This window comes from Psammomys obesus, unplaced genomic scaffold (genome assembly GCF_907164565.1).
Source record: "Psammomys obesus unplaced genomic scaffold, mPsaObe1.curated_primary_1811, whole genome shotgun sequence".
Classification (NCBI taxonomy): Eukaryota; Metazoa; Chordata; class Mammalia; order Rodentia; family Muridae; genus Psammomys; species Psammomys obesus.
Window position 1 is genome coordinate 50,931 of NW_026596085.1, and position 11,810 is coordinate 62,740.

Below are 11,810 nucleotides of genomic sequence, written 5' to 3' on the forward strand. Positions count from 1 at the left end.
GGGGGGGGGGGGGGGGGGGGGGGGGGGGGGGGGGGGGGGCGGGGCATAGGACCAGAGAGCCCGGAGCCTGGAGCTGGGATTCTGGGCAGTGTTTAAGAGAGCCACACATCTCCTTTTCACCTAGGCAATACATTTCATTTTGTTTTTTTGTTTTTATTGTTGAGAGAGGGTCTCCCTGTGTAGTCCTGGCTGTCCTGGAACTTGCTGTGTAAACCAGGATAGACTCAAACACAGAGAGATCCTCCTGCCTCTGCCTCCTGAGTGCTGGATTAAAGGTGTGTGCCACCGTGCTCAGCCTGAGTCGGGCTGCCAGGCGGGGGCCATGCAGAGGTGAAGGAGGCAGCCCTCCTGGTAAGTGCCAATACTAAGGGCCCATTGGGAAGACAAAGCAGCGAGGGTGGGGGTGGCTTTGGCAAGTTGGCGGCAGGGTGTGCCACCAAGAAATCACGACACAAAGCTGGGTGATGGCTCATGCCATTAATCCCAGCACCAGGGAGGCGGAGGCAGTTAGATCTCTATGAGTCTAAGACCAGCCTGGTCTACAGAGTGAGTTCCAGGAAGACCAAGACTACACAGAGAAACCTTGTCTCAAAAAAACAAAAACAGAAGAAAGAAAAGAAAAGAAATTGCCACATAACAGATGTTATGAAAGAGGTTTCATATGATGTAGTGAAAGAGGTTTATTGGGGGAGGGAAGAGAGCAAAAGGCTACCTCAGAGTGGGCACAAGTAAGAGAGATAGACTGAGAGACTGGGAGACAGACAGAAAGAGGGAACAAAGAGACAGAGACAGAGAGCTGGGCTGGGAGCCGGGCATGCCCAGTGGTGGCACGTGATGATTTAAGATGCCGTGTGGTCCCCCGAGGAAAGGCTGGTGGGAATGCCCGATTGCTGACAGGATGACAGACGGCACAACTACAGCCATGAACCACAGTGGTTTCTGAAAATGTTTCACACAGAGTTACCTACCAGTTCACTCCAGCACACGCCCAAGAGGAAGGAGCGTGTGGGCCTGCACACTAAAAGCTGCTCTCTCGTTCACAACAGCCAAGATTTGGAAACAACTCAAACAAATATGACACAGTCCAGCAGCGAAGTATTACTGTGTTCTTGGAAAGGGGTCGGAGGCTAACGCATGCCACAACACGGGCAGTCCTTGAAGCGTGCAGAGAAAAAACTGGTCACGACTGGCCACTGTGACTCAGCTGCTGGAAGTGAGGAAATCCACAGAGATAAAAGGTGGAGGGTAGATCCGAAGTGCCGGCCAGAGAGGAAGCCAGGAGCCAGGGACACAGAGGTTCTCACTGACGTGGTAAAAATGTCCTATAATTGTAACGACAGCCACAAACATCAGGGAACAGACAGAAACTTTGCCAGATCCCCTTAAAGAAGCGTGCTGTGTGGCGCCGTGCGCTATTCTCTAGTGCTCTGAGAGCAGCTTCATGGGTGTGCAGACCTCAGCGCTGACTATGGCTGTCGTCGATATAAGTGTGGCTGAGTGGGGTGGGGACGAAACTGAGCCAACAGGACTGAGCTTCCCAGGAAGTGCAGTAGGTAGCAGGTGTGCCTGAACTCAAAGGCCTGCGGGGCTCTGAGTGGAGAGAGGCCGCAGGGGAGGCTCAGCAGCTGGGATCCAGGTCTCACCCTTTGTGCAAGGGAGAGCCTCCTTCTCTGCCTGGTCCCTGTCCCTGCCATGCTCCCTGCTGCTTGAGACCCAGGGCTCTGGCCTGGCATCAGCCACCAGCCCCTGAGAGACTCTGCTTCCAGGTCACTGGGGCTCCTAAGAGTGTTGGCTGTGAGGTGGAGGTCCCAAGCACTGTGTCCCACACTGGCTGTGGACACCCACTCAGGCTGGGTTACATCTCCATTCCAGGGAGGCTGGCACCTGTGCCAACCCATTCTCCCTTCCACCTGTGAGAGGTGAGTCACAGCAGGCAGACAGTGCCTCCTGGTGGTAACCTGGTTCTCATTCCACTCTACCCAGGAACACTCTCTTCCACGCAGCCCCACTGGGTGCTGGGAAACAGGAGGCGTCCTGAATTGGTGGGTGAGATGACTCTAATCCTACTTCCTCACTGAGGGCCCCAATAAAGACAGCTGAGGAAGAATCTGCAGCCATGCAAGGAGGGTAGACAGCCCGGAAGGGAGCTCTACTTCCTGTGTCTGCCTTCCTGAGCATCTCACAAGCCCATGCCCCCTCCCTGTCGTGGTTGTCAAGCACTTCCTGCCCCAGGAGCTTTTCCCCAGAATACGCTGCCACTGTCCCAGTGGCCTTTCCTCATGAGGCCCCAGGCCCTCTTACTGCTGCTCTCCCCAGCCAGGGTTACCAAGCACTCAGAAAGAAACTCAGCACCTTGGCCTGTGGCAATGGCTTCAAAAACAGCACTGTGGTTCTGGAGGCTAACACAGGACTGCAGAGCCCTGCACAGAGTACAGATAATCCTAGGCCAGCCTGGGCACCATAGAATGAGGGGCAGAAATAGAGCTCAGGCAGAGCAGTTGCCAAACATGCACAGGGCCCTGTGTTCAGTCCCTGGTGTAGAGTGGGGAGTGGGGAGAAGGGGAGGGGACGTGAAGGGGAGGGGTGAAAGGGACGAGGAGGGGGAAGGGGAGGGCAGGGGCGGGAGGGGGCCAGGGGAAGGAAGGGAGGGCACTGAGCAGAGGGAGGAAGCTAGGCCATCAGGACAAAGGGCACACACACCATCCCAGCACACACACCGTGAAAACATGTGCAGCTCTGTAGGAGCAGCCTGAGCTCCACTCCTGCCAAGAGCAACATTTTTGCTCTGGACACATTATGCTCTGTAGACGAGGAACTTGAACCCAACCTGGAAAACTCATCCTTTTGGTGGGTAGGCATCGTCACCCAATAAAAGGGGAGCCCTTTGCCTCCTTTAGGGAAACCTTTGGGGCCTCAGTCTGAGAGGGCCCAGGGGGAAGGTGCTGGACAACAGTGACTTCCGCCTCTGACCCACCTTGCCATTTTCTGTGGGGGAGGGGGGACCCAGAACTTGCTTTCCTGGCAGGAGCAGGTCTCAACATGAGAACCTCAGCACAAACTCATGCCCAGGCAGAAGGAGGGGTTCCGCAAAGCCTCCTCGGCATCTGGGCTTCCCCTCCTCTCCTTCCCACACACACCCACAGGCCCAGCCAGGCCTACCCAGGGTTCCTGGACATCACTTGGCCAGCTAGGAGGGGGTTCCCCCTCCTCCCTTGCCCCAGATTGTATCATGATGACCCAGCAGTCGAGGCTCAGTCACACCACTGAGGAGAGGCAGGTCTTCGGGATTACGTTCAGGCTTCCTGACAAGAGAAACTGTCACAGCAGCAAAAGCTCCAGCGGAGCTGCCAGAGGGGCCCCTCCCCCTGCCTCCACCCACCTCCCCCTGAACACGGCTCAGGACTGTGCTATGCATCATCTGTCGAAATAATATCTCAGAGCTATAAAGTGCTGATGGTGGCGGGTTCTGCTCGACTGGCCCTAGTCACTCCCTCCCACCCTTCCTGCTCAGAGCACAAGGAAAGCCCAAATGAAGACAGCCTAGGAATGCCTAATGGGGCAATGAGCATCTTGCAATAAGACTGTGGGGTACAGTACAGAACTGGGGGGCAGGACTGCCTAGAAGCAGATGGAAGATTGAGTCAGAGGGCCGGCAGCAAGAGCAAACTCGAGGACATTGAACTCAGACTGACTAACCAGGCCCCCGAAGGACACCGGCAAACCATGTGCCTGGGTAGTATTTGCACACTGACGCTGTTTAGAACAGCCAGGGTGTGGCTAGTGTTAAAGCCCTGTTTTAATTGGTGGTGTCACCGTTTTCAAGTTCTCAGCACACAGACACTTCTGCCTCTGGACCTACCTGCACCGGAACACACTGACCCGGGCCACACTGCTACGGGGGGGGGGGGGTGAGAGTGGGATCTAATCCAGTCCAGCCGGCTCCACCATCCCAGCCAAGCCTCTTACCCTCTCTGCCATTCTTCCTGCCACCCCTTTGTCTCCTGGCCTTTCCACCTCCAGTGGAGTTCTCCTGGGTCCTTCCCACTCCCCCGTGACACTTCGCCTGGCCTCAGAGGCAAGCGGATCCCCTTTCTCTGAGCAGGCAGTCAAAAACTCCAACAACCAAAACTGGGGGAAGAAATCTGAATCTGTTTTGTGAGCACTCAAATTTTTGTGCCCCGGCATCTCCAGGGCCCCCTCTTTCCACCCTGGTGCCTGGAGGCTCCTCTCCCTAAAATACCTGCAAGCCAAAAGCCCAAATGCCTCTCTCTCTCCTTCCTCTGCTGTTAACCCTTGAAGTGCATTCATTCTTTCAACAAAGCAACATGCCGCCATAGTGCTTCTGCCTAGAGCTAGCTCTCCAGCCAGGATGGACAGATGATAGCAGACAGACCCATGAAAGAGTGGCTCGGGTGATAAGGAGCCCTCAGGAGAGAGGGAAGCAGAGAGAGGCCAGGGAGCACCAACCGTGGGCAAGAGGTGGCATATGAGCAAAGACATGAAAGGATTTGAGGAGCAGTTAGAGGTATAACAGCCCAGTAGTAAAAGAGATAAGTGCAGCGGAGCGTCCCTCCGGAATGGTGGACACGCAGGACTGGCTGGGCTGTGGTGAGCAATGGGGCAGAGGTGGCAGTCAGCGCATAGAGGCGTTGGTTCTGGGTCCACGGCAAAGATACAGCATGGTCTAACGGGTCTGTGACGGTGCTAGGGATGGTGTGAGGAACAGAGACAAAAGCCAGAGACACCCAGGAGCGTGAGTCAGTAGACCCAACGAGGAGCGAGCTGTGGGCTCCAGCTGGTGTGGCCAGCACGGAGCAGCAGGCAGAACCCGAGGTCCAGATCTTGTGAAGACGGGCACGTGGTGGACGGAGTGAAACACTGAGCAAACACACGGAGGAAAGGATGATTCCGAGACGTGAGCTCCAGCAGAGAAAGCGAGACTGGCACAGCCCTGTGTTGAGCCCCCTACAGAGCCGGGTGGGGGAGGGGAGGAAAATACATGAAGTGGGGAAAACGAGGGCAAGTTTGGGATATGTTGTTTGAGGTACCTGTTTGATGTCTACGTAGGAGATACTGGTTAAAATAGGTGCTTGGGGGTCTGGGGAGGAGGCTTGTGGTTACGGGTGTGCCCTATTCTTCCTCGGGACCCAAGTTCCATTCCTATTGCCTGCACCGAGCTCCAAACTCACTCTAACTCCAGCTCCAAGGGACCCAGCATTGTCTTCTGGCCTCTGTGGGCAGTTGAACTCTTTTGCACATGCCTTCTCACAGAGACGCATACACAGGTACATAATTTAAAAAAAAAAAAAAACCTTTAACAGGACACAGAATGCAGGGGCCATCTGGGGTGCAGCCATGCACTGGTTCTGGCTGGTGGACAGAGGCTTAAAGTCCTGAGTCTGAGTATGAGTCTGTATGATGTCCCCAGGCAAAGATGAGAAACGGGGCGCTGGGTGCGCAGAGATTGGAGGCGGGACCTGCTGAGAAGACCCTGGGGACCTGGGAGACTGCAGTGTCTGGGAGCAGAAAGGTTTGAAAGGCAGAGGTGTGCCGGCTGACCCAACGCCGCCGATAGGTCAAGGGAGGTGAGGGCTGAGGAGGCCGAGGAGTGCGGCAGCAGAGCCTGGGACCTTCACTAGAAGTGTTCTCCTGCTGTTTTTCTTCTCCCTCTTTAGACAAACAGCTGACAGAAAAAACAATTTGCACCTGAGTAGGCTTCTAATAAAAAAGCACTGATATAACTTTATATACATTATATACATGTCATATATAGGTCTATCAATATGTCCATCATAAGTATGCTGCAAGCACCCAGGCAAAGACGTGTTTCCCCAAGCACGGGACGCAGAGAGCACAGAAAATGAGCAGAAGCTTGGAGTTCTGCATGTCTGCGATCTCGCCGCCCCACCCCCCACCCCGTGAAGCTCTCCACCAGCTTTGGACTTTCCGTTTTGTGTCCAGGTGATTATTGCTTTGTTTCTGTAACTCAGTGAAGAATCACGGATGTTTCCAGGAGCCTGGGAGGTCAGTGCTGGGTAGCTCAGCTCCAGGACAACCTGGGAGCTGAGGGTGGGGGCCCAAGTCATGTGGGACAGAGGAGACACTAAAAAATGGATGTCCTTGGAGAGTCTCGAGTCAGCCCCGAAGAGTTCTGCTGTAGATTCAGGCCTTATATAAACAGCCAAACCCTGAAGGGCCACGGCACCCAGCTGAGAGGTCTGAGCGCTGAGTGTGTCCACACAGATGCAGCAAGCTGTTTCTCTCCTCACGGCTTCCAGACCCCCTCTCCTCCACCCCCCCATGCCTTGAGACCTTGAGAGAGTTAGTTCTGGATTCGCACATTCCTCCAGAGCCTCTGGCTAGAACTGTTAGCAGTCTCCAGTGGTTGGCCACTGAGAGTGGGGGAAAAGACCTTTGGATTTATGGGCAAAGCAAATTAATGTCCCCATAATGGCAATTGTGGTGGACTTATGGGGAAAATAGGACTATAATGTTTATGTGTTTATGCGTTTTTAATGTTTATAGGTCGCCTGCTCCAGCCCGCACAGTGATGAAGTTAGGTGTGTCTGAATTAGTTCACTGTGAAGGACGTTACGGATGTGAGGAGTTTCTGCTAACTACCCAAGCTCATAAATGCCTTCAAATGGCTTTTTTCATTTTTATGAGGCCAATCCTCATGTCCACACACACATAAAAGGGGTGAGAGGATCCACTAACCTCACAGGGACTCCCAGCTCCAGCTCACCCCACTCCGCATTGCTCCTCGGCTGTCACCCACAGGGCCACCATGTCTTGCCGCTCCTACAGAGTCAGCTCCGGTCACCGGGTGGGAAGTTTCAGCTCTTGCTCAGCGATGGCCCCTCAGCATCTGAGCCGCTTCCGGGCCAGCTCTGCCTCCTGCCGGAGTGGGTCTGGCTTCCGGGGCTTGGGTGGCTTTGGTAGCCGGAGTGTCGTCAGCTTTGAATCATCCTCGCCCGGGATAGCAGCTGGGTGCTCTCGTCCGATCCGCTGTGGAGTTGGCTTTGGAGCTGGCAATGGGATGGCCTTTGGCTCTGGTGACGGGAGTGGAGTCGGTCTGGGCTTTAGGACCTGCAGTGGTATTGGCCTGGGATTTGGAGCTGGCAGTGGCCTCGGCTATGGTTTTGGAGGCCCTGGCTTTGGCGGTCCTGGCTTTGGCTACAGAACTGGAGGAATTGGAGGCCCGTCAGCCCCCTCCATCACAGCGGTGACTGTTAACCAGAGCCTGCTGACACCGCTCAACCTGGAGATCGACCCCAACGCCCAGAGGGTGAAGAAAGACGAGAAGGAGCAGATCAAGACTCTCAACAACAAGTTTGCCTCCTTCATTGATAAGGTACCTTGCTGGCTGAACCTCTGGGACAGGCACTGAGCATTAGGGAGCATCTGCCAAGGGCATTGAGGGGAAAATGGCTTCTAGACAGTTCTGCATCGAGAATAGACAAGGCAGAAGAATGGTGCGTGGCAAGACAGACTAAGGCGCTGGCCGTAGTTTCTGGAGAGAAGGAAGACCGACCAGGCAAACTTAAGGGCATTTGGGCAAAGCAAGCCCTGTTTCCTGGTCACTTAGCAGTGTGCCCCACACAGGTGGGATGTCAGCCAAATGTTCGATTGGCTCATGGTCAAATACTTCATCCTTTAAGATCACGGTGTTCTGAGGGAGATTTTCATCTTTTCCGAGACTGGCGGTCTCAGCCGTGGGAGAGTGGAGAACGGAGTGGAAAGAATCCACACACTCAGCATGGGCTGTGAAGATCTGCTTGGGACTGGGGAAAAACAGATGATCATCAGTAGCACACACAAAGAAATGCTGTTGTGAATTTTCCAAAAGCAGATGCCGGGTAGACCGTACCTGCATGGAGATGAGGCCTGGTCTCCGTCTGGAGAGGGAAAAGAACCCCTGTGGGCTCATTTTGCCTGGAGCTAATGAGCTCAGCTGATAGACTATCAGAGATGCTGGCTGTGGGGTACAGTCCCAGGCAGCCACCTCCTAGGACCACGGGGCCCCCCAAACTATGAAGCATGTTAATGTGTTGTGTTTGGTCCTTGACTGTAGGTGAGGTTCCTGGAACAACAGAACAAACTCCTGGAGACCAAATGGAGCTTCCTCCAAGACCAGAAATGTGCCCGGAGCAACCTGGAGCCTCTCTTTGATAACTATATCACCAACCTGCGGAGGCAGCTGGACTCGCTAGTCGGTGACCAGGCTCGGCTGCAGGCTGAGAGGAACCACATGCAAGACGTCCTGGAGGGCTTCAGGAAGAAGTGAGTGCGTGGCCCTGCCCACACCTGGGCGCCCGCGGGCTGTTCCCGGCACAGTGTTGAGCACCCGCATCAACAAGGACAAAACCCAGCTCCCGCATGCACTGGGGACAGTGAAAGGCCTCTGTGGGTGTCAAGGAAAAAGGCATCTTGGAACCGGGGGACTTGTAGTGGGAATGGGTGACTCGACTCTGCGAGAGAGGGCTTTTGTTTTAAGACGAGCGCCCACGGTCGGTGTTGCCTTAGGTCCTGCTTGCTTTGTGCCCAGTGGCAAGGACCCTGAGTCGTTTCTCACAGACAACTGTGGCAATGGTCCAGGTTCTCAGACCCTAAGTGAAGGCCCCTAGCTTAGAAGAAGTTTAAAGAGTGGGCTGAGGGATGCTAATCTGACAGTAGCAATAGAGAACCATGTTCCTCCACAAACCATGACCGTGTCTCAGGATTGATGAGGGCTTGAGGTACCGAGAGTGAGGGCTTACCCCCTTCGTGTTCTGTGCTGCCAGGTATGAAGGGGAGGTTGGATGCCGAGCCAGCGCTGAGAATGAGTTTGTGGCTCTAAAGAAGGTAAGCAGAAGCAGAGAATCCAGGAGAAGTTCTGTACGGGATTCTCAAGAACCCCGGGCAGCCCGGCAGGGGTGAAACTGCTCACCCAAACATCAGGACCCCAAGGTCACGTCAGGCTCCCTTCAAAGTTCTGACAGGACCACAAATTATGAGTTTCGGCACCAGGAGCTTGAAAAAGTTTGATGCTTATGTTTCTTGAATTATCAAGGCTTCCTCTACTTGTATCTGTAAATTTATTTCATTTACTTGGCATGCAAGGCAGGGAACATGGATACCGTGGTCCCTGTGTGGACAACTTGAATTCGTTCTCTCCTTCCATCCTGTAGGACCCAAGGATCGAACTCAGGGCTTCAGGCTTGATGGCATCGCTGTGCCCCTGTCTTTGCTTTTAAATAACCGCTGGCTAAGGTCTCGCAGCCCCGGTGGGGACTACCATGTTGTAATAGGAGAAGAGAGCCATTAGGAGCTGATGGACCCTCCCTCCCACCTCCGGGCCCCTCCTAGTTGGGAAGGGTGAACAGTGTGCTCCTCTCTCTTTTTTATGCAGGATGTAGACACAGCTTTCCTGAATAAATCTGATCTGGAAGCCAATATGGATGCCCTGGCCCAGGAAGCTGACTTCCTGAAGGCGCTGTACCTGGAGGTGAGGCTCTTCTGTAGGTGTTTACGGATGAGACTGCTCAGCCTACACGCCCGGAGCACTGAGTCAGGCCTCCAGGTTTCCAGAGGCTGGTTTCATACACCTCCTTCCACCCCCACTCAGACCTTTGTGCTCCCTGACACTGTGTGTGGAGGTGAGGAAGGCCAGGGAGGTAGGCGTCTCCACGGCCATGTCAGGCCTGACAATGGACACCCATCGTCTGTGATCCAAACCTTCATCAGCCAACCCAAAGACAGGGTTTTGGAATGCCTGGCAAAATGATTTGAAACAGGAAAAGAAGTGCATCTGGTTTTACTAACCAAACCAATGCCATTTTCTTCCCAGCAACCCATTTAGTCTGAGCTTGGGGCAGTCAGAGCTGTAGGGCAAAGGCCTCACTAGGGTGGAGACCCTGGTTCTCTGAAAATTCTGGATCTAGGAATACTTGGGCTCTACTACATTTTAAAATATCATTACTTCTCGATGGGTCATGGCCAGCCCTGACAAACGTGAATTTAAGCAGCTGTTGCTCTGGTCACCTGAGGTGCCCCTGGTGTTGATAGTCACCTAAGCCAAAGCAAGCACTGGAGGTGTGCTCTAAGCATGTGGCAGGGGTCCTAAAGCCAGACCCCACTGCTTCTCAAATGTGCCTTTTTCTGAGCCAGAGGCTGGGGGGGGGGGGTCACAGGGGTCGTCTACTGCTTCTCCAATACAGGAAATCCAGCTGCTGCAGTCACACATCTCAGAGACGTCCGTCATTGTGACGATGGACAACAGCCGGGACCTGAACCTGGACGGGATCATAGCCGAGGTGAAGGCTCAGTATGAGGAGGTGGCAAGGCGCAGCCGTGCAGACGTGGAGGCCTGGTACCAGACCAAGGTGGGCATCGGGAGACCAGGGGTGGAGCACAGGTGCCCTGGGGCCTGGGGTCTTCAGCGCAGACCCTGTGTGGTCAAAACCCTGCCCTCTGCCCCCAGTACGAGGAGATGCGGGTGACAGCTGGCCAACACTGTGACAATCTGCGGAGCACGAGGGACGAGATCAATGAGCTGACCCGGCTGATCCAGAGGCTGAAGACAGAGGTCGAGCACACCAAGGCTCAGGTGAGAAAGAAGAGAAGAAAAAGCTCCAGAGGGAGGAGAGGCAGGGCCCTGACTTTGAGGAGCCCCAAGTCTGGTGAAGGTAAAGGACCCACCAAGACCTGGACACAAACCCAAGGGCTGTCCAGGAAAACTCCTGGATGAGAAGGAGGGCCGGGGCTGGTTCAGCAAGTAGGGGAGACTGGATTCCTCAGGTCTCAGGCAGTGGGAGCCCGAGGGGGATGGCAAGAGGGAAAAGAAGCACCCCACTCTCCATGCAAAAGCAGCCTCCACCCCAGGCCTGGTACTAGGCTTCACACCTGTCGGGACACTGTCTCCAGCCCCGCTGGTAAACCCTGGGTCCCTACCACATGCCAACTCTGTTCCCTGCAGTGTGCCAAGCTGGAGGCCGCCGTGGCTGAGGCGGAGCAGCAGGGCGAGGCGGCCCTCAATGACGCCAAGTGCAAGCTGGCAGATCTGGAGGGCGCCCTGCAGCAGGCCAAGCAGGACATGGCGCGGCAGCTGCGCGAGTACCAGGAGCTCATGAACGCCAAGCTGGGCCTGGACATCGAGATCGCCACCTACAGGCGCCTGCTGGAGGGCGAGGAGAGCCGGTGAGGGCGGGAGGAGGAGGTCAGACATCCAGAGAGATTACCGAATAAGGGGAGGGAACCAGGTGAAGAAACCCGGAACAGGCAGTCTCTAGAGAAAACACTGTATTTTCCCAAGACATCAGTCGGTTGCCCTTGGCAGCGTGTTCAAGGTACTGCGTCGTCCAGTGCGTTCCCAGACGAGCTGCTCCAGGCCCTGGGCGCTCTGCTTTGCTGATTAGCCTGTTAGAGACCGTAACAGGTCACCAAATACTTTAGTCCAACAACCTAGAGGCGGTCTCCCGCAACATGTCGTGTGTCAAGCTGCGCTAACAGTTGGGGGCGACACTCACCAGCCCCCGGTCCGCCCAGACAAGAAGCCCCTGGCAGCAAGCAGGGGCCGCTCATGTGAACTCGCTTGTTTCTCTCTCCAGGATCTGTGAGGGCGTTGGACCCGTGAACATATGTAAGTAGCTGGCCTTTCTCAGACCATTGCTTCTCTCCCCTTCAGATTTCCTTTTGACAATAGTGGGAGTCGGGAAGCTCCTGAGATAGCTGGTGACAGTCAGGGTCCCTGGACTGGGAGCATGTCCTCAACAGAGCCTCCCAGAACTAAGAGTAAACAGCGAAAAAAAAAAAAAAAAAAAAAAAAAAAA

The 11,810-nt window shown here is 54.8% G+C and overlaps 1 protein-coding gene across 1 annotated transcript in view; it reads left to right on the top strand.

Annotated features, from left to right (window-relative positions):
- Nucleotides 1-6,787: 6,787 nt before the first annotated feature.
- Krt84 (keratin 84) overlaps nucleotides 6,788-11,810 on the top strand; it is a 6,179-nt gene continuing 1,156 nt past the window's right edge. Inside the window, exons 1-8 of the mRNA XM_055626997.1 lie at nucleotides 6,788-7,354; nucleotides 8,075-8,283; nucleotides 8,784-8,844; nucleotides 9,392-9,487; nucleotides 10,200-10,364; nucleotides 10,463-10,588; nucleotides 10,958-11,178; nucleotides 11,589-11,620. Of these exons, the coding sequence (XP_055482972.1) occupies nucleotides 6,788-7,354; nucleotides 8,075-8,283; nucleotides 8,784-8,844; nucleotides 9,392-9,487; nucleotides 10,200-10,364; nucleotides 10,463-10,588; nucleotides 10,958-11,178; nucleotides 11,589-11,620 (1,477 nt within the window). The remainder of the gene's footprint in view (nucleotides 7,355-8,074; nucleotides 8,284-8,783; nucleotides 8,845-9,391; nucleotides 9,488-10,199; nucleotides 10,365-10,462; nucleotides 10,589-10,957; nucleotides 11,179-11,588; nucleotides 11,621-11,810) is intronic.